At 40.5% G+C, this 23109-nt stretch overlaps 1 protein-coding gene across 1 annotated transcript; it reads right to left on the bottom strand.

The window, feature by feature from the left end:
* Window positions 1-6850: 6850 nt before the first annotated feature.
* CA2 (carbonic anhydrase 2) lies at window positions 6851-22857 on the bottom strand. Its single transcript, XM_081258730.1, has 7 exons — window positions 22316-22857; window positions 21006-21203; window positions 13791-13909; window positions 13272-13364; window positions 12208-12270; window positions 9217-9372; window positions 6851-7638 (listed from the first exon to the last, which is right to left on the bottom strand). The coding sequence occupies exons 1-7, from the start codon at window positions 22347-22349 to the stop codon at window positions 7519-7521; spliced, it is 783 nt and encodes a 260-aa protein (XP_081114856.1). The 5' UTR covers window positions 22350-22857; the 3' UTR covers window positions 6851-7518.
* Between the last annotated feature and the right edge of the window lie 252 nt (window positions 22858-23109).

Below are 23109 nucleotides of genomic sequence, written 5' to 3'. Positions count from 1 at the left end.
GTCAATGAATTTTTAATAACCATAGCTAGCATTTATGGAGCACTTGCCATGAGCAAAGTATGGTGATTAAGAGTTTTACCTAGATTATCTCTTTTAATCCCCCAAGCAGCCCTCACAAGTAGGTACCCTTACTATCTCCATGGAATGGATGAGGAAACTGAAGCTCTGGGGAGTTAAGTACCTTACCTATCATCCCTCAGTGAGTGATAGCAGAGCCTGTGTTCAGATGTCAGCAGCCAGACCCTCACACTCTTACCCTCTGCCTAACCGTACCTCAGGCAGCAGATGGAGGCTGATGTGATCCTCACTAAAGAAATGGCCTTGGGCTTCCCCGGTGACGCAGTCGGTGAGAGTCCGCCTGCCGATGCAGGGGACACGGGTTCATGCCCCGGTCCGGGAAGATCCCACATGCCGCAGAGTGGCTGGGCCCGTGAGCCATGGCCACTGAGCCTGCGCGTCCGGAGCCTGTGCTCCGCAACAGGAGAGGCCACAACAGTGAGAGGCCCGCATACCACAAAAAAAACCAAAACAAAACAAACAAAAAAAAGAGATGGCCTTAGTTTTGTCTGACAGGAAAATAGATCTTATTTTGACATGCATACAAGAGCGAGTATCTCTTGAGCGCTTACCATGTGCCAGACTACAATGGTGCTCTTTGTACAAACCGCATTTACTTCTGACATCAACCCTCTGATATATATTATCACCATTTTACACATGAAAGAACAGGTTTGAGTCACGAAGCAACTTGTTCAAGGTCACACAGTCTGAAAAACATCTCTCAGTTGGACTCTAAAGGCTATATACTTCCTGCTCTAGACTTCTTTCTTGATGTTTCTTTTTGGTTTGTTTCTGATACCATACCTATAAAACTCTATGGATAACAGTGATGTGCATGAAACACCTTTTTCCTCGAAGCTGATATTTCTATTTTCATGCCCCAACCGACTAAGATAAGCTAAGAAAGTGCTCTCCATAGTAGTTAATCTCCCCCAGAGTGGTCGGTAAATAAAACAAGTAAAAATGTCAATCTGAAATGGATTCATTATCTCCTTTTCTGGTTGCATAATGGCTCTGTAGACTTGGAAGCAAAGGGGAAAAAAGCTTGTTCTTCATTCATCTAGTATGTACTTCACAGAACAATCGGGGCACACATGAATTCTCGGGTGCATTGTCCAAGAATGCAGCACAGATGGCATCCTGATCCCTAGGAGAAAGAGAGGAAAGATGACATACGGAGTCATTCACAGCTGTTTGTGAGCAGCAGCCCGGTCTGTGTTGGACGAATACTGAAGACTTTTCATCTTTAGTCACTTTTGGGGTCTATAACTTCTTACTGGTCATAGCTGATTTTTTTTATTGTTTTTTAAGCATGATAGTATTCATTTTACATGGATTATCTTCCAAAAACCTTATGTGATGGTTAGTATTATAATCCTCAATTTACAGATGAGGAAAAGGAGATTTAAAGAGATTAAATAACTTGCCCCAGTTCATGCTCTAAGAGACAAAAAGCCAGGCATTGAATCTAGACAATCCATTATGATTAACCACAACATTTGCTGCCCTTAAATCCTGCTCATGTTGGTGCCACAATCTTGTTTAAGGCCCCATCCATCTTTCAAGTGAGATTGCAAATGTCTCTTCTGTTTTGAGCCTGTTTTCAACTGACAGGGGAGAAGTGAATAATGAAACAGTGGATAATGTAAAAGGAATTTACATTTGACTTTTTAAAAAACTGTGATAAAATCCACATAAAATTGACCATTTTAATCATTCTTAAGTTGCCAGTCACTCTGTGTGTGGGTGTATGTTTAACAAAAATTGTTTTGAAATTCTATATATATGCACAGGTCTCAGAGCTGAAAGGCATCATACCTCCTGCCAGAACTTTCTGAGAATAAACTTCAGACAACAAAGCACACAGACTTGAAAATTTTTACAAAGGAGAAACTCAAGTGCAGTGAAGGGAGGGAGAGAAAGACAGACTAGTGACTGAGGGTTGGAGACCCCTGCTTGGGAGGGTGTGCTGGCCTCTGCCACACAAGCCAGAATCATTCTTCTAAGAGGAAGTCCAGGAAGATTGCCTTCTCTAAAAACACTGGGGACATCCAAACACCAAAGGTGTGTGGAGAAAATCTTCAGTTGCCTGGGGTCGCCGGCTTGGATGGTAGAAGCCGGCAGTTCCAGTCTCCGTGGAGGAAAGAGTGCAGGGGGCGGGAACTGCACTGGGCCCACTCTCTCCACAAGCAACTGCAGGCCCCTGGGGCTGAGGGCTGAGCCTCCTTCCAAGCATGTAAACTTGTAAGGCAAGTCCTCAATAGCAGAGCCACCATGCTGCTCTGCAGAATGTAACTCCATCAGGTATCCTGGTGATGGGATTCTCCCCCAAATCTCACAGAAAGACCATCCGACCCTAGGATGTCACACATATAAAGGAAGTTGTGTGATTCTCTACTTGTTAAACATATACCTTTCAGTACCAGAGACTACAGAGTTTTCTCTTGTTTCATTCCATCAAATAGTTAGAAATATTAGAAGAAAAGTAATGACGCTACCTGTTGTTGACTTATTTAAACACTATTTACTTCATAATGAAGGTAGGGTTTCAGGACAGAGACAGAATGGAGAGAAAAGGGGAAGAAACACAAATTAAATATCTCCTAGATTTTTACCAATTAAGCTAAAGAGATCTCTTGAAGTCTCCATAACAACATATTGCTAGGTATAGCAACGATAGTAATTTTGAAATATTTTCTGATGGACCTTCCTCTACTGGTGAAACCAATTTTCTTTATGTGCATTTTATCTGCTGTTATGACTGTGGGGAAGGGTTCTGGTGAATATTGCTTCCAGAAGAAAACAGTATAAGGGCAGCCCCATCATATATGAAGAAGAGACAGACTACCTTTCTGACCAGTGTAAAGAGGAGGATGGGAGGGGAAGTTAGAAAAGAGGTCAGGTACCAATGTCCTCATCCCCACTGCCACCTTCTTTCAGGGTCAAATCTGGGTGATGAGGGGAAAGCAAGGCCCCCAGTACCTGGGTCAGAAGAGGGAGGCTGTCTCTGTATGATTCTTCCTGTGTGAAAGGGGCTTTCGTTATACTCTGTTCCCTTTTGGAAACAGCATTCACCTGGACCCTCTCCTAGGGCTATAATGGGAGAGTACAGAACTTTGCAATCAGGGCAGTGGTGGGGATAAATTCAGCCATAGACACCTCCAAAGACCAGATGAAACAAGTGTCAGCAGACACAGACTGAGGCCAGGGCCAGCCTAGGCAGGCCACTCCACGGCGGAGGCCATCTAGCACCTAGGGGACCTCTTACGGATCCAGGCCTGCTCCAGTCATCCAGACATGCCATTTGTGTGGCCTGGTGTGGAATTAGAGATAGGAAACCTTTAAAAATCTGCTTCAAACCAGAATAGATTGAGATGCTCTTTGGTGGCAGGTTTGAGTTTTCAACCACCCCACCACCACTACACAGAGCATTGTGGATGAGGGTGGGCCTGGGGAAGTTGAGATGAGCCTTAGTAAATAAAGAGCTACATTTTCTTTGCACACAAAGTGCAGAGTGCACGTCTGAGAGCAGGGCATCTTCCAACACCCACCCACTCGACTCATTTCAGATCTAGGACAAAGTTTACTCCCCTCAGAAGGCTTTTCCTGATTAATTCCATCCCACACATGTTTGCCAAACACCAGCTATGTACACAGAGCTCAGCAGTGAAACAAAAGCTGCCCTCCAGGGGCTTTCAAGGCTGGAAGGGAGACAGATGTGTCATGATTGTAGTCCCAGGTGGAGAAGGGTACTGATGTTAGAAGCCATAGAATCACAAACTCTTCTGAATGAGAGATTGGGGGTTGATGTTAAGAGCTGTTGTTAGAGCTTGGCATCCAAGGACGGGTAAGATTTCACAGTTAGGGATGGAGAGGAGGAACATTCTAGGCCAAGGAATGATTTCTACCAGGGCTCCAAGGCTGGACAGGTAAACTTTTGGCTATTCACAGTTTATTTTCATATGGATTTTCCATATAATTCCTGCATCTGTATTATGTTCCCATTGCTGCCAAAACAAATCACCACAAACTTACGGCTTAAAACAACAGATTTATTATTTTACCTTTCTAGAGGTCAGAAGTCCAAAGTGAGTCTTACAGGGCTAAAGTCCAGGTGTCAGCAGGGCTGGTTCTGGAGGCTCCAGAGGAGAGTCTGTTCCTTGCCTCTTCCAGATTCCAGAGGCTGCCAGCTTCCCTTGCTTGTGGCTGCATCAACCCAGTCTCTGCTTCTGTTGCCCCATCTCCTTCCTCTGCTTCTGACCTTCTTGTCTCCCTCTGATAATAACCCTAGTGATTACAATGGACCCATGAGGATAATTCAGGATAATCACCTCATTTCAAAATCCTTAATGTAATCAAATCTGTAAAGTCTCTTTTACAATGTAAGGTAACATATTCACAATTTGGGGATGTAGGCATCTTTGGAGGGCCCCTGTATGCCTACTACAGTATCATTTATGTTACTTTCCTTCTTTTTATTCAGTGAGAATAGCTGAGTTAGAATCCTATTAGTGAAATGCAGAAGAAAAATTCAAATATACTTTAAAAAATGTAAACATACTTATACCAATTGTGATATCCATTAAGGCAGGGGTCCGCAACCCCCGAGCCATGGACAGGTACCAGTTGGTGGCCTGTTAGGAACCGGGCCACACAGCAGGAGGTGAGCGGCGGGCAATCGAGCAAGTGAAGCTTCATCTGTATATACAGCCGCTCCCCATCGCTTGCATTACTGCCTGAGCTCCGCCTCCTGTCAGCATCATGGTGCGTTGTATAGTTATTTCATTATATATTACAATGTAATAATAATAGAAATAAAGTGTACAATAAATGTAATGCACTTGAATCATCCCAAAACCATCTCCGCCAAGTGATCCATGGAAAAATTGTCTTCCGAGAAACCGGTCCCTGGTGCCAAAAAGGTTGGGGACTGCTGCATTAAGGTATCAAGGTGAACTCAATTTAAAACTAAAAATTGTCCTTGGAGAAATAAATATTATATAATCAAAATCCTCAATAGTTAACATTAAATTGTTTCCTGCCTCCCAACATTACTTTATTAGTACTTCTCAAACTGAGGCTACCTGGGTCCCAGCAGGCACACCTGATAACCAGAAGTGACAATAAGTTGCAGGATGAACACTGCTCCAGTGCCAATTTTATTAATTGTTATAAGCCACTGAAAATATTTTATGTTAAAAATGAACATGGCTATAATACAGAGTAGAATGGAAATTTTGAGTAAATTTAGTAAAACATGAGACTTTAAAGAAGCAATGATGCACTCCAAACTGTGCCTAAGGAATTTCTTCTCTGCTTTAAGGAATATTTTGATGGAACATCTGGAAAGCATTGGTATAAATTAGAATAATTTGTGAAAGTTTTTTGTTTCTCAAAAAAAAATTAAAATGTCTCCTGATTACATGTAATCCCAGCTGAAAGTGATATAAAAAGTTTTCATTGCAGAATATAGAGATCATTTATTAAGCACCAAGAATATCATAATTCATCTATATATAGAACTCAGTTGTTGACAAGTTTCTACTTCCATATATAACTGATAACCAATATGTAAAAATATGCACAAATTAAACTCTTCGTATTTAGAAGAGGCCCTCTGCAGCTCACATGGAGTAGATTTACTTTTTCTTTTCTTTTCTTTTTTTTTTTGATTTGAAAAATAAGGGATTTTTTTTAACATCTTTGTTGGAGTATAATTGCTTTACAATTGTGTGTTAATTTCTGCTGTATAACAAAGTGGATCTGCTATACTTATACATACATTCCCATATCTCCTCCCTCTTGCGTTAGTTCATACACGATTCTGTTTAAGGTTGGCTTTGTGGGTTCCATACTCAAAGCAATAAACAACAAATTAGAGGAGAAACCTTGTTCCAGGAAACTAAGTTGACAAACTCACACACACACACACACACACACACACACACAACCACATTTAAAATGTGTTATTTTCGACCACCTCTTATACACCAGACATTACCCCATATAATTATGAATATCCTGGATGTTATTCTCTTTTTACACTCAGGATCAGAGAGGTTGAGAAGAGCTGGGATTCAAAACAAATCATCAAACTCCAAAGCCTGTGATCTTTCTTCTGCAGAAAACTCCACTTAGTTCTTTAGGAAAGCAGGTGAGAGTGAGTTTAGAGAGTTTGCTATTTCTGCTAAGAAAGAGGTTTTTTTCCTCGAAGTGTGGAACCTGAGTTATGTGTTAAATTTGTCTTCCTATAATAACTCATTAGCCAGACATCCATGGTCCTGGCATGGGGCTAGATCCAAAATAGCCATAGTAGTGGGAGATTGATATTTCATCTATCTACTCTTCTTCCTACCTGTAATAGGGTAATTTACCTTCCTAAGATTCGAATGACTCTTTTACTTCTGGGTACCACTTGGATTCCCTTTTTGAATAAAATGGATTTTTATTTATTGTATTTCCAGGGAGCACGTGTTGATTCAGGACATCCCCCCACCCCCCTTCTGCTGTTCATATCACCACTTCCTCTCTCCTTTGTAGGATCAGTCCCCATGGAGATCACATGAGTGAGTGCTCACAAATCACTTAAAACAGTGCTTGGCAAATAATAAATGACCTACAGGGGTTTTCCTTTTATGGAGACTCCAGCAATTATGAGAAAGTCAATTATGATGGCTTATTAGTAACAGTGAATTAATATGAATTATAAAAGTACGCATTTGCTCCTCCACTATTACCCACTGCCCAGCATAAAATAAAATAACCCAAAATAGAATTCCAGATTTTATTAGAGAATATATCTAAAATACAATATTTATTAAGTTATGATATATTATTTGAATGGAAATATACTCTGTATCACAACTATAACAATCTTTACAGATAATACTTCATTTACATCCCTATATTTCAAAAGTCACTAGATTACAACATAATTCATATTTAAGATAACATTGCTACAAATATATATGAATTTAAAATTTTTCTTTAATTTACCATATTGGAACCACAAACATTTATTTTATCTGATTTACATTACATAGGATCATGACTATTTTACCTGATTTATATTACACAGCTCAATTTGTCTCATTATATGGCTTTGCATTCAATCATCCTACTTTTTTATGTTTTAAAAATAACATTTTAGTGAACAATTGTGAGTGCTCATTAGCCCACGTGCTATGAACAAAATCAAGGTACTTTTCTCCTACTCCTTATATTATTCTCTGTTACAAAAAGGCTACTACCATAAGCAAAGCACCAGTCACAGCAATTCTGTCAAGCCTGATAATTGGTCTAGGTTTTCACATTTTAGTAGTAAGCACGTCAGGTCTAGAAGGGTCTAGAAAACCAGATAGATACAAAGCAGCCAGGGTCCAATTCACCAAGGTAGACTTGCGCTTAGCTAAAGGGAAACCCAAAGACTCTTCATTGGACACTGGCTCTAGGACCATCTTATTTGAAGGAAGCTTTGATTTGTCTGTTTTTCAGTGGTTGAGTCGGGCGCCAGTTGTTCACCATCAGGTGTTCAGGTTCGCCCTCTGCGTTGAAGTTAAGGGTACAGAATTTTGATATCTAAAAGACAAAATCAAAGATGAAAAAATTAAAAATAAAAGTTTCACAGGAGTATTCAATTATGTGTTTGTGTTAAATCTTGAAATACATTCCCCAATATTCACAGTTCCATGTTGCAATGTTCAAAATTTAATTTGATTCCCAATAGATATATAATCACATATAGATCACATATATATGTGTTTATACAACAAATCAATTTCTATAAAATACACACAAAATCTTGCTGTCATTTGAAAGGAAATTTTTGGTGAGCTTGTTTTTTTCCTCTTTTAATTCTATAATCAAACATCAAAAGCCTATAAAATAATTCTGAGATGTAAAGTAATAATAACAATTCTAGATCCCAATTGAGGTTTGGTTTTCTACCCCAGGGAAGATAAACGACAGCATCTGTACAATTAGATGAAGTGATCCAGGATCTTCAAATTCCGGGGCTGAATGTTGGGCTGACATCTCTTCTTAAATTTATAGAAACACAGGAATGAATCTGCCCAAGCTGGGATTTCAAATCCTTATCATTTGTTAATTTTGATTCCCTTTTAAACTTGTGTCAGTTCCTGGCACAGTGATGTGACATAGGCAGCCCTCAACCAGTTTTTTTCTTCTCTGAGGTTGTTTTTGCAAAGTGGCACTTCCCTTTCCTTAAACATGACTTGATCTAAATGAAGAAGGGTGGTTTGGGAAGTCATGTAGTTGCCCATGAATCAATAGCCTTGAACCTGATCTCTTTGGTCCACTAATATTCCCTCGATCACCCCCCAGGAAGTCAACTTCATGTAAGCCAACTACTGTAACATGCACAACCATTGTCACTGCAGTGCACTGATCACTCAAACAGCACAAACTACATTGTATAGGAAACGTGTTTCTGGTCTGAGCTGCTAAAGCAATCTGGAGTGACTTTTTTTTTTTTTTTGCAGTACGTGGGCCCCTCACTGTTGTGGCCTCTCCCGTTGCGGAGCACAGGCTCTGGACGCGCAGGCTCAGAGGCCATGACTCACGGGCCCAGCCACTCCGCGGCATGTGGGATCCTCCTGGACCGGGACACGAACCCATGTCCCCTGCATCGGCAGGTGGACTCTCAACCACTGTGCCACCAGGGAAGCCCTGGAGTGACTTTTAATAGACATATTTTCTCTAAGGGATGACTCTTGCCTTTGTCAGGATCCAGAAATGTATTCTGACATAAATAAACTGCAGTAAGCTCTTAGGTGAGTGAGCAGTAGGCCGGGAATTATCACCCATACCTATGCACCCTTGAATATAAAATCTCTTTGTTCCCAGCCTCAGTTTCTTCATAGCTTACGAAAAAGCATTTATTAGGTGACAGACACTTTTCTCATGTAATCTTCAATTTTATCCAACTCTAGAGTAAAAAAGAAAAAACTGCCTAAGTTTATAGTTAACAACAAAAAATAATTATTGAGTGCTGATTATATATGCCAAGCACTGTTGTTGGCACTAGTTGCACAGCTAGAAGCAGCAGGAGGAGGATTAAAGCCCAGGTCTGTCTGACTCCAAAGGCCAAGTCCTTCTGCCTGGACTAAATGCTCCACCTGACTTTAGCAAACAGACCTGCTCCCTGCTAACAGAGATGGGTTCTTTGAGCACGAGCCAGGTCACGCTTTCCAGGAGAGGAGGGGTGGTCAGTGAACCGGGGTAGGTCCAGTAGTCCAAGCTTTCAGGAAGGAGGCCACGAGGATCAAAGTTAGTGAAGTCGGCGCTCTTACCCTGGAACAAGGAAATACACATGTTAAAAGTGTCACATGATCAGAGTAGGGGGCAGGCAGGAGAATAGGAAACAGAAATATTCCCCTCTGGTACCCAGAAAACTTTCAATTTTTTTAGAGAGAAGTTCCATGTTCACCAGAAGTTCCATGTTCCATGTTCACCAGAAAACAGAATAAAACAAATTAACAGAAGACATTTGACATGGAAATTTAGATTGGCAGATATGAGCAAGAGAACCTGACTCTTAATTTCACCTATCCATTTTCTCACCTTGTCCTCTAAAACAGAGGTACCCAACCTTTTTGGCTGGTTTCGTGGAAGACAGTTTTTCCACGGACCAGGGGAGGGGGTGGAATGGTTTGGGGACAATTCAAGCGCATTACATTTACTGTGCACTTTATTTCTTTATTACATCGTAATATATAATGAAATAACTATACAACTCACCATAATGCAGAATCAGTGGGAGCCCTGAGCTTGTTTTCACTTGACACTCACTGATAGGTATTTTTTGTTTGTGTTTTTTTTTTTTTTTTTTGCGGTACGCGGGCCTCTCACTGTTGTGGCCTCTCCCGTTGCGGAGCATAGGCTCCGGATGCGCAGGCTCAATGGCCATGGCTCGTGGGCCTAGATGCTCTGCGGCATGTAGGATCTTCCTGGACCGGGGCACGAACCCGTGTCCCCTGAATCGTCAGGCGAACTCTCAACCACTGCGCCACCAGGGAAGCCCGAATGATAGGGTTTTGATATGAGTCTGCAAGCAATTGATTTATTATGGTCTCTGTGCAGTCAAACCTCTCTGCTAATGATAATCTGTATTTGCAGCCGCTCCCCGGTGCTAGCGTCACTGCCTCAGCTCCACCTCAGATCATCAGGCATTAGATTCTCATAACGAGCGTGCAACCTAGATCCCTCGCATATGCAGTTCACAGTAGGGTTCGAGCTCCTATGAGAATTTAATGTCGTCGCTGATCTGACAGGAGGTGGAGCTCAGGCGGTAATGTGAGCGATGGGGAGCGGCTATAAATACAGATGAAGCTTTGCTTACTTGCCCACCACTCACCTCCTGCTGTGCAGCCCAGTTCCTAACAGGCCACGGACCTGTACTTGTCTGTGGCCCGGGACTTGGGGACCCCTGCTCTAAAATAATCCCTTATATTTTTCTTTAAGTCATTAAATGATCATAGCCAGTATTTAAAGTGAAATTGCTGCCACTGAAATGATGCAATTTTAGGTTGCTGTAACAGAAAATATATAGTATCCTTGATGAGGAGGTATTTGTCTTGCTGTCCTATTTGATGGCTCGGTCAGAACTGAAGAACTGTATTCAGTTCTGGACACCTTGCTTTTAGAGCAACAGAAGCAACAGGAAAGAGTTACTGGAAGAGTGACAAGTTTGCTGCAAAGAGACAACTGTCATGTAAGACTAGTTAAAGGGGACTAAAGATAATTAGCCTGGGGGTAGGTAAAAGGCTGATAGAGAATAGGGTCAAGTGGAAGGAAGATTAGGTTTTGCTTTGTTTCTTTTTTTTTTTTTTTGAGGTATAATTGACATGTTATATTAGTTTCAGGAATACAATGTAAACATTCAATATTTGAATATGTTGTGAAATGGTCACCCACAATAAGTCAACATCTGTCAACACATATAGTTGCAGAATTTTCTTTTCTTGTGATAAGAACTTTTAAATATACTCCTAGCAACTTTCAAATAGCCAATACAGTATTATTAACTATAGACAATATAGTACTTATTTTGACTTATTTATAAGTCGTCCCCATGACTTATTTTATAACCGAAAATTTGTACCTTTTGACCCCTTTCATCCATTTTGGCCTCACCCCCACCTCTGGCAACCACCAATCTATTCTCTGTATTTTTGAGTTGTTTTTTTGTTTGTTTGCTTGTTTTGTTTTGCTTATTTATTTAGATTCCACATATGAGTTCATATGGTATTTGTCTTTCTTCCTTTGACTTATCTCACTTAGCCTAATGCCCTCAAGGTCCATCCATGTTGTCACAAATGTCATGATTTCATTTTTTTTATGGCTGAATCCATTATATCTATCTATCTATATACCACATTTTCTTTATACATTTATTTGTTACTGGATGCTTAGGCTGTTTCTGTCTTGACAATTGTAAATAATGCTCCAGTGAATGAGAGGGTGAATATATCTTTTTGAATTAGTGTTGTAGGATCAGGTTTATTCTGTATGAATCAAGGGAGTCAAGCTCAGGGTAACAGGTGAGCATTTCAGAAGATAGATGCTGCTTCGATTTGAGGATGAGTTTTATAAAGCCAGGTTGCTACTGCTGATGGTAGTATTTATAAGCAGATACTCCATGACCTCAGCACAACTGTGCTGTGGAGCAGATTTAAACATGAATTCAAAGCGGTCATAGAATATAAATCTCCACAAAGCATGACTTGACTTGTCATGTTCACCACTGTATTTCCTATATTAACAAAGTGACCAGCATGTAGTAAGTACTCAGCAAATATCTGCTGTATGAATGAGTCAATAATTTGACCAGATGATCTTTCAGCCTCCTTGCAATCATGATTTTCTCTGACTTTTGCATATGGATGTTCAAATGATGGGAAGCAAGATTAAATAAATACAAGTCTTAAAATTATACAATCATTAGGATCAACTTTGGGTTAAAGATAAGTTAAATAAACACATAAGCAATATTTTACCTTTATTAACTGCTTATCTAAGCACCACACGTCAAACCGAGACTATTCAATTTGAGCAAAAGAATTTTCAAAAATGAGTGGGATATGGAAAATAGGTACTTTATTCAGGTGGCAAAAAATTCAACTATACCTTTGCTTTAATGGAATCCAGCACATCAATGACTCTCTGGAGGCCTGGTTTAGCATCACCAATCTATAGAAAGAGACAAGGGACAAGATAGTGTATTCCAGTTGGCACTACACCAGCTTTTAATTAGGGCAGCTCTATGGTAAAATTTCTCCAAATAGCGAACCAAAACCCACCATTTGCTACATGCCACCCATCAGTCTTAGTTTGATCTCCCTTCTTTCACTGACAACCTCCTTCTGCTTCTGCCCCTGTAGTTCCCCTGAAGTTACCTTCTCAAATGTCACCAGTGATCTCCAACTGCCAAAGCAAAGAGCACTGTTCACGTGCTTACTTTAGGCTTCATGCAGGATTTTGCGCTATCGTCTTCCCTCCTTTTAAAAAGTCTCCCCTCTTTTGGCTTTCCTTCTGCTCTCCAGCCTCCCAAATCTCCCTTGACTCCTGTATTCAATTTTAGTCATTTAATCAGCATCTTTCCTTACAGTTTGCAGTTTCTTAGGGTTGCTTGCTGAGCAGTTTTATCCTCCTTCTTCATGCTTTCCTTGGATGATTTCATATACACTTGTAGCTTCCACCTTGACCCAGGATTTCCAGAACCATGAACCTGCAGCCCAGACCTTTCTCCACTGGGTTTACAACTATCCAGAGGGCAGCTCAACCTGTATGTCCTACTCTTGTTGCCTGAATTCTCCAATATGGAGTCACTGTGCTTCACTTCTCCAAAACTTGGTCTTAATTTAGCACTATCATAAAATAATACTATCTAGCTTAAGGTTGAATGAAAAAAAATACTAGTATTCATCCAAAATATGCCTCTTTCTCATTTCACATTTCACATGTATATAACCTTCACATTTACATCCAAATGGTGCCTATGAAATACCTCTGCAATTTTGACCTCCATCTCTACTGCTACTAGCAGATACACAGGAAAATAAGCCTGAAAAGCCTTCAGAGCCAAAGGCATTTCCTAGGCTCTTTGTAGAGTGTCCTATTTGTTATGAATGTTCTGTCCGGTTAATCTTTTTTGAAAACAGGGGATAAAAAGAATTGGGCCAACAACTAACCTTCAGAAAAATACCCAAAACAGCCAGTCCGTCAGGTTGTTGAGCTGCTTTTCCAAACTCTCCGTACTTGGTGTTCCAATGAACCAAGTGGAGCTAAAGTGGAGACAAAATCACAAACAACAAATGATTTACATGATAAAAGCCTACACAGTTATCTAGCAATCTTTTCTTCACAGCTAGAGGTTACTAAAGAAAGTGAAAATGTGGATAATTTTAAATCTAAACTTGTATTTTAATTCTAATTGGCATAATATCAAGTGATTCCTTCAACAACTCTAAGACAAAGAGTTGCATACTTTTGAGGAAAGACAGAAGGTTTATTTCTAGATTTCCATTAAAACAGGTCCTCCGATTTGAATTCATTAATTTTGTGCAAATGGAGGTCTTAGAGAAAGTTTTGCAGCATTAATCGTAATATCACAAATAAAAGTTATAAAAAGCAAATGTGAAGGTCCTTTGTAAAAGAGGTGGTTTGAGTTTACAAAATTAAGCTTTTGAAAGAAAAAAAGTGTATCTTACCTCTGCAGCATATTTCTTTTTATCCACAGTATGCTCAGAACCTTGCTCATCAGATGAACCCCAGTGAAAGTGAAACTGAACCAATCTGTAGGTGCCAGTGAGGGGTCCTCCTTCTAGTACTAAAATTTAAAAAAAAAAAAAAAATATATATATATATATATATACACACACACACACATTTACATACACACGCACTCATACATATGCACGTGAAACACACACTACTGAATATTACAATCTTTAATCCCATTTTGTAGTACTAAATTTATGCCTGAACCAACATTTTCACTCTGAAAATTAAATCTAGACTCAGGTTTAGTCTACAGAGCTGAAGAGGATCATTTCAACTGTCTTATTTTTTCCTCACTTGTGTTGACTGAGGGATGGATGCTTTTCCCATCTGTTTTCTGAGCACAGTGGCACCTCTCTTCCAGGTTTTTTTGGGGGCCTCCTCATAGTTTCAGGTTCAGGTTCAGAGAGAGGAAATTTTCAGGGGAACTATGAATTCCTCTGTGAATCAGGGAGGAAGTGCCCACAGCTGCTCGCCAGTGCTTGTCTGCTGCACACCGGCAAGCTGAGGAATCTCTCCTCTGCCACGGCCCAGTGACTGACCTTCAGCCGGCCTTGCTAACCTCTGATACCAGTTCTTACCAGAATTTGTGAAACAATAAGCATTCCCTTGAGCTTAACAACATAAAATCAATTTTCCATACACAGGCTTACAATTTTCCTTACACAGCAGATTGTTCCTGCTACTAATTAGCTTTATACCTTTAAAATGTTCTATTTGACTTTCTGATCTTAATTTGCTCATCTGTAGAAAGGATACCTCCAATTACTTACTACTTCACTAAGAATTGACTGATCATCTGTGAGATGCAGTGCATAATGCTTTCTTGAAATTCTAACTTTAATAACCATCCCATGATTCTACTGTTCTGATATTAATGTAACTTTATTATACTTAAATCCATATTAGAAATCACATTCTTAGACTATAGTCTATCTGTAGATAATTAATGAGCTGTGTCTTAAGAGAGGATTAAAATAGTAAGAAATCACTGTTTCCCCCATTCCCTCCAAAAAGCCTTTTACCTAATTTATATGTATTAATGGGACTTAACTGATAAAAGCTTTTAAAATTAGTTTAGTTCTACTACTTCAATTTTATTTCTCTAGAACTGGGATTAGAACACCTTTTGTTATAAGTGTATTTTATTAGCTTTGGTTTATAATTCCACAGAGTAATGAGCCCAAACTAATTTTGGCTTTGTAAAACCAAGGGACAAAGTCTGTACAAAAAGTTTGTTCGCTCTTCACCTAAATATGCTTAGATGGTAGCAATACCCATTCATCTATTCAAAGAAAAGATAAAGCTGGCTGGAAGATACTTAAGCAGTCGGGCCTTTCTATAGCTCCTGATACAACCTCTGGCTGCCAGATCTGCCTTACAATAGGCCAGGAAAAGAAAAGAATTTAAAAAAAAAAAAAGAGAGCGAGAGAACAAATTATAAATGGTATTACATTACAGATCTATTAAGAAACATGAATTTGGATGTATTCTGATAATATCATATCTCTTGAAACTTAAAAACAACTTTTATTGTAGAAGTGTTTTTCTAAATCTGATAAAGAAAGAATTATCCTTATATCCCCAAAATAGACTTTTTCCAAAATGAAGGAATTCCCATTTTTCATAATTATATATACTCTTAAAACAAAATATATGTTTATAAGGTAAACTGATACCAAAATTAATTCCTTTATAATAACTTTTTTAAACTACTAACTAACTGGCTGATCATAAAAACCATTTGTAACATCATTAATTCTACCAGGTGGCAAAATTAGTTAAATAAAACCGTAATAAGCATCTGAGATAACTGATCTTATTTCAGAAAAGATTTAGAATTAGGCAAGAGTATATGAGCTTTTATTAAATAAGGCTTTCTAATACTAAAAAAAAAAAAAAGAAACACTCTAAATTCAAAGATTAAACACTTTCAGGGCTAATCTATTATTCCCAGATACCTGTTTGAACTCCTGTTAAAATAAGACTGTGTTGCTATGTAGATTAGAAGCCCACTGTAATTAGGAAAAGTATTAAATTCTTGAAGTTTAATTGCTACAAAAAGCAAAATTTCTGGTCTTCTTCAACTAATTGGTCACTCCTCAGCAAATTCTTAGCATGGAGTTTAGTCAAGGAAATCCCTTAAAACATTGTTATAATAATAAATTGCCATAAACTCTAATAAAGGTAGCATACATCTTTTTATTTGAGAAATAGGAAAGACAAGGTTAAAGATGGAGCTTATGCAATATTCTGGATCTACTTATTTTTTTACTTAATTTGATTGCTCTAAGCCATTTTCTAAACTACCCCAGTTTAAAATAAAACCTATTTTTCTAATGCAAAAATAATTTTAAAGAATATCAGAAATTGCTGATATTCTTAAAAAAAAATTTTTTTTTTTCTCTGTAAAATCTGTTAGTGGGGCTCTGAAGAGTCAATCACCTCTTGTACCACAGAACTGTTTTCCACAAGTGATAGAGATACATAAATGGGGTTTTCTACTCAAAGACTCAATGTCTTGTCCAAGACTCATCCAAAGTTAATTTAAATCCAAATCTCAAAACCAAGAGCCCCAGAAGATTTTAACTTTTATGATATTCCATCAATTATACATACTATATATATAACACAAAATAGGCACTAAATGTAATATTATAATCTGTCTTCCTATACATATTACTTATGTAAATTATACATTACTTGTGAAAAGAGATTCATTCCAGTAATATTGAAATAAATTAGATACTTATACAAATTAAAAATTTAATGTTAAAAATGTTTTTCCTTCTTAATCACTTTATTATTACTTAATATAAGATGCATCCAAATAACAAACTAAAGACCTTAGTGAATGTCAATCATCTCTCTTAACTCCAAAATGTAAATAAACTACTCCCAATAATCCTTAGTTTAAAACTAAAATTTAAGGAATTTCCTATTAATGAAGTAAATGAATAAGTCTACTAAAAACACATTTCTAGCAGGTGAATAATTTTCTCTATGAATAATTTGAAATTTATTAAATCGGTTTTGGTTTTTCGGCAGTGGTCAATAATCCTAGGGCTACCTACTAAGGTTAAAAAAACAAAGGTCAGTGTAGAAAAATCTGAGAAATAGACACCCACATTCCATTTCTTTTTATGTAGTGAAATGTTTAGCTGTCACTTTCACTAGTGTAAGCACAATTAAGATTCAAGAGAACAGAAATTTTCAGTTTCAGGTTTATGGCAATTGTAGGAGAGTAAAAAAAAAGTAACTCTTTGACATGAACATAATTAAATACAGTGTCTAGAATGCTTTTGTCAGTTTTATAGAAGCTTAGGGTTCTGCTCACACCGTTAGCAGTATGCAGGATAAGCCCTTCCATTTTTTGTTGTTCTGTTTCCTTTAATTTATAATTGTTTGTAAAAGGAAAATGTTAAAGCTTCAAAAGCAAGTCCCTGAAAATCAAGCAGGACTCTTGTATGACGATCCATTATATCATATAAACAATGATCTGCTTGAAATGAGCACAGGTGAACTCAGCTTCCTTCCTTCTCTTTCTTGAAATAATAAAAATGGATAAAAATATTCCAATTTCTAAAAGCAGAAATGATGTGAGAGTTGTATATGGGTTGGCCCAATAATTTGAGCATTGGTTTTTCAATGATATTTGCCTCTAACTTTGCTACAAAGCAGGAGAGTTTTAAACTCATTAATAAAAGTTAATAAGTTAGCAGGAGTTAACAATTTGACTACTATTCTTCTATCCCAGATGAACCATGTAATAAAAGATCTCAAGCAGGAAGATTTATTTTTTAATAATTAAAAAAAAAACCTAACAGGATTAACAATTTTTCATTAATTTAAGGTGGTTTATTTTTTATTTTTTTATTTTTTTATTTTTATTTTTGCGGTATGTGGGCCTCTCACTGTTGTGGCCTCTCCCGTTGCGGAGCACAGGCTCCGGATGCGCAGGCCCAGCGGCCATGGCTCACGGGCCCAGCCGCTCCGCGGCATATGGGATCCTCCCAGACCGGGGCACGAACCCGTATCCCCTGCATCGGCAGGCGGACTCTCAACCACTGCGCCACCAGGGAGGCCCAAGGTGGTTTATTTTTAAAGGAATTTAGAAGATTGATGAGAGCTTTAACTCAAGCTTCTAGTTAAAGCCTATTAATTCCACATTTAAAAAGATTTCTCTCAAGCTTAAACACAGCAATAAATTCTCCCAGTTCAGTTCCTTATACCCAAGTATTTAAGTTTGGGTATAAGATAACACTTAGGATACATCTGAAAATCTGAGTCTATGAGAAGTTCTAGAAGACTGAAATCTCCCTGGGGGTGGAGGGGGGAAGTGAATGAACTGAAGCATTTAACTACAGAAAATAAAGGATATCTAAAAATGTTAACACCATGAAAATAATTCCTAACAAGAAGAGATGATAAACTGTCCATTTTAAAAAACTGAATGACCAAAATGAAAAATTGTTTTTTGACTTAAGTGAACAGAAAAGTATATCAGTTTTGTTTTGTTTTGTTTTTTGCGGTACGCGCACCTCTCACTGTTGTGGCCTCTCCCATTGCGGAGCACAGGCTCCGGACGCGCAGGCTCAGCGGCCATGGCTCATGGGCCCAGCCGCTCCGGGGCATGTGGGATCTTCCCGGGCCGGGGCATGAACCCGTGTCCGCCTGCATCAGCAGGTGGACTCTCAACCACTGCGCCACCATGGAAGCCCAAGTATATGAGTTTTTAAAAACATGGTACAAGTACAAACACACTAAATATTAACTATGATGGTCCTTCAAAGATTCTTATTCAATTTCTGTTTTTAAGTGGTTGCCAGTTAGTCTCATTCCAACAAACTAGGAAGGAGATGATTAGCAAGTAACAAACTCTTGAGTGTTCTGTTTCTTCATGTTTATTTTAAGTGGGTTTGACTAGAGTATCTCTACCATTTGTTCTAACTTGAGAGTCTAGGATCTTAAAAAAAAAAAGTCTAAAGGGTGTTTCTCTGCATGGTATGATTGGTTTTGTTTCACTTTGTTTTCTTTTTTCTATCCTGTAGATGTGTTTTCCCTTAACATCAACATTTAATATATTCTGTATTCTAGAAAAAAAAAAAGCTTCCTTGTTTAATCAAAACAACTGCAAATGTTGAAGAGGTATGGGCAAAAGTACAAAGGAGTCTTTCATATTTAAAGGAGAACAAGTCTTTCTAACATTCACTGCTCTTGTTTTTACTGTACCTCTTGCCTGGCTCTCTCAAGTCCCCCATGTTTCCTACTTCCTTTTGCCTGGAGTCTGCTCCAAGACACTGAAATCCTTCAAGCCTCATCCTTCAACCACAAACTTTATTCACCCTGAAAAGTCTTTTCTGACTTGCTCAGGCCAACTCCAAACCTGCTTTCCATATTTCCTTGGAATACTTCCTTGTTGCACTTATCAAAGTGACTGTCAGCATCTATTATTTCTATGTCTTTCTAGTTGAGGTATCGCCATCATGGCCTCTGGGGATGCAGGAGAGGGACCAGGACTCCATCCTGCCCTCAAGATGCCTAGCTTGTCTTACATATAAGTGGTATTCGTAAGAATTTTTTTTTTTTGCATAAAAACTAGGTGAATAATACCTCTGTCTCTAAAGACATGGGTTTGAGCCTCTATCTGAACCACTTGATTTTCATCTGTTTCACAATCTAAACATGGCCAGTTGCTTTAGTAATATATGTGTTATTCACCAGAAGTAGTTAGACAAAGGTGGCTAGCTCTCATCAGTTCCTGCTTATGTAGAAATCCATCAGAACTTGACATATTCAAGGTAAGACATATTACTATGTAATAATGTCATATATAAAATCAGTACATAGTTTAATATAATAAATGGCATGTTTGGGACAATATAAAAGCAAGATTTTAAAATACCATCAAGTGATGGGAAGTAATTTTAAAGCTAATTAAAAACTTAATTCAAAAAACTTATCAGAGATGCAATAGCTACAACAATTTCCTAATAAAGGCAGTCAAATGGTGTGTAGACCCGACAAGAACAATGGTCATTTATTGAGGAATTGTTAGGTGCCAGGCACCAGGTTTTATATGTCTGTCCCATTCAATCCTTCCTCTGTAATAGATACTACTGCTACTTCAATTTTATGGTTAAGAAAACAAAAACTTAGGTTAAGTTACTATCACTCCCAAGAGGGGAGGAAGGAAGAATTTTTTCAAAACTGTACTGAATACTTTGGATAGCTACTGAAAGAGAATAGTCAACTCTATTATAATGACTATAATTACATTTATATACCATGTGAGTACTATAGGTCATTACTCCAACATTCTGACAGCATTATTGAATGTTGTCTCTATCTTCCCTCATTTTGCCCCAATACTCCCTGCCTCCCAGACTCCCACACCACCACACATAATGTGTTTGTAGCTCCATTCACTCAGTGCCCTTCAGAGGAAAGCACTCAGGAAAATAGGACACTGGCAACGAAATCAAGGGGATTGTTCTCCTATTTCTAAGCAAGAAAAAAAGAACAATTCAAAGGGCATTCTGTAAACAGCCTCACTACAAATAAATTATGGTAATTGGTTTTGTCAGTAATGGACCAGGTATGTCCAACCAACTCTAAAATATTTTCCTTTGTGGAATGAATTTCTGGGTGGATACCAAGATACACAGCCACCTTTATCACACTAGCCCAATGCTGAGAAAATATTTGTAAATACAATGTTTCCAAGAATTTCAGGATTTTAAAGTATTAGGTTTTCATCACTCTTCTCACTGCTACTTTGCAGATCACCCTAGGATATGCTTTTTCTTGGATAAGCATCAATTCTGGGAAACAAATATTTTAGAAAGAGTCTTAAAAGTTCACTTTTTGCAAATCTCATCTTTGCTGATCTCTGTTGCTAGGGCACCTTGCCTTTTGTGACTTTTCCCAGGCATATCACAGTTATTCAATGCCCTACATAAAAACCAGGAATTTTACAGGGAGAGACAGCCCCTGCCACTTCAAAGTAATTAGCCTACTCCTCAGAGACTGCAACTTAATGAAGATTATCAGAGTGTAGTATTACAGGGGTCCTGCTGCTGCTCCTGTTAAGCTGGGAAAACAGCTACTGGCTGAAATGCACAAGTTATTTTTTAAACACTGACCTGCTTTGTCCTGGGAGTCATCAAACTCCACGTTGAAAGAGTGACCGTTGTTGATAATTCTCCGGGAAGTCGCTTGTTCATAGCGAAGAGACAGAGGCTTCAGGGTAGGATCATGAACGGCTGCCTGGGTGTGGATGTCAACAGGGGACTGGCGCTCTCCCTTGGCGATGGGGAAGTCCTTATGCCATTGCTCGGGTCCTGGGTTTGAGAACAGACATGTGAACCCCCCAATGTGGGGAAGGGCACATACAGACCCCTAGAAAAGGGCAATGACTCTGGAGCCAAACTGCTCAGCTCCAGTTTTGGCGGCACCACCAAACAGCTGAATAACCTTTGGGAAAACATTTAATCTGTGCCTTAGTTTTCTCATTTGTATTAGGGGGTAATAATAACATCTAGCTTATAAAGGTTGGTGTGAGAATTAGAATCAATACATGGAAAGCTTTTAGAACAAGTAGTGAGCGGCATATAAATATTAGCCATGTTTATGCTCCTTTTACTGAAATTGAGCAACTGACACTGGGTTTGTGATTAGGATTTGGGATATGCAAGCTCACTTAGGACACTCCAGCAGATCGGAATTCCTTCCTCGAGTCCTCGGACTAGATGTAAGGACAGAGTCAACTGCTCAGGCCCGGGCACCCCTCCTTTAATGGTCAGGATCCCCATGACCTGGGGATCCCCAAACCCCTAAAGATGTTCAAAGATGCGCCAGACACATCTTTCCCTTGCGTTTGCTGGCCTGGGAGAACCCAGATCTGCGGCCCTGATAAAGCCGGGTTCCTGGTGACCTCGGAACATAAGAAGTCGAGAGATGAAAGGAAAACTCAGAAATCAGCGCAAAGAATCCAGACCAGCCCAAGAAAATGCCCCGGAACAGTTCGTGCTGAGAGTCTTAGCCACAGGTGGTGCTGAGGATGAAGTTGGGTGTGGGGGGAAGGGGGTTCCCTAATTTCTCTGCGATCAACAACTAAAATGTTTCCTCACACCCCTTCCTAGTTTATTCCTGGGTCGGGATAGGATGGTCTCCGGCTCGTGACCCTGGAGTGGCTTTCCGTGGGTCCCGCGGCTGCGGCTGCGCACCCCGTTCCCCGGGCCCTGCGCGCCGCAGCGGGACGCAGGGATTCCTCGACAGTGGTCTCCGGCTCTGCGCTGGGGGCATCCCGCTCCTGGGAGCTGCGGGCGGGGCGGGCGCCGGAGGCTCATCTGAGCCTCGGGTGCTCCGGACGGCAGCGGTAAACAGTAGGTGCGGGCGCTGCGGGTACCGGGGCCCCGGGCGCCGCGCCGCGCCGCCCGCCGCCCGCACTCACCGTTGTGCTTGCTGTATCCCCAGTGATGGGACATGGTCGCGCCGTAGGTCCGGTCTGAAGAGTTGGCGCGGATCTAAGCGGCGGCTGCTCTGGCCCCTGCAACGTGTGTCCGCGGGTCGCGCCGTCGCCGGCTTTTATAAGGCTCCCGCCAACTTCGTGCTTGGGGGCGGCCCGGGGGAGGGGGCCCCTGGACCTGGGCGACGCGGGGAGGAGGTGACAGGCGGAGGTGATCTCCCCGCGCTCGGGGCGGGCCGGGCTGGAGAGCCTCCGGGGGCGGGGAGAACGCCCTCCCGGCGGGCGCTCGGCCAGGTTCAAGAGCTCCTCTCCCAACGCCCGACTCCCTCGGCCCGCGGCCCGGGTCCCCGGTCCCTGGGCAGCCACGAGGCTCCGAGCTCTCTGCGCGCGTGGCGGCGGCGGCGGCAGCTGCTCCTGGGCTCCTGGGTTGGACTGGGCTGCGGAGCGTCTACGTGCACCCCATCCCCCTCCAGGGCGCTGAGGCTGGCGGCAGCGCTGACAGCTCGGGACCCGGGCCCGGTGCCTCTCATCCCCTGTCCCCTTTGTGATCGCATCCTTGGCCTCCGAGCCCTCCCGCCCCGCCCCATTGGCCCCACCCGCGCCGAGGTCTCCAGCCCTGAGGGTTGCTGACCGGTATCCCCGGCCCTGGGCCGGCAAGCTCGGTTAGGAGCTATGACCTTGGGGCAAATAGGGATAAGGTCCCTTGAGGCCCTGGGGAGCGAGCCGCTTAGGGCTGAGAACCACGCTCCCCCTGCTGGAACGCCGTGGAATAAATCAAG

This window comes from Mesoplodon bidens (assembly GCF_964165515.1).
Source record: "Mesoplodon bidens genome assembly, chromosome: 16".
Taxonomy (NCBI): Eukaryota; Metazoa; Chordata; class Mammalia; order Artiodactyla; family Ziphiidae; genus Mesoplodon; species Mesoplodon bidens.
The sequence above is the reverse complement of the archived record's forward strand: the minus strand, read 5'-3'. Positions and strand labels throughout refer to the sequence as shown.

What these genes read in the sequence shown, in the direction of transcription:
- CA2 (XM_081258730.1), bottom strand. Translation starts at nt 22,349, where the DNA reads ATGTCCCATCACTGGGGATACAGCAAGCACAACG. An exon ending in TGACTCCCAGGACAAAGCAG is followed by an intron (nt 13,910 to 21,005) that starts GTCAGTGTTTAA and finishes TTTAAATTTTAG; the next exon opens with TACTAGAAGGAGGACCCCTC. An exon ending in TTTTGGGTATTTTTCTGAAG is followed by an intron (nt 12,271 to 13,271) that starts GTTAGTTGTTGG and finishes CTCTTTCTATAG; the next exon opens with ATTGGTGATGCTAAACCAGG.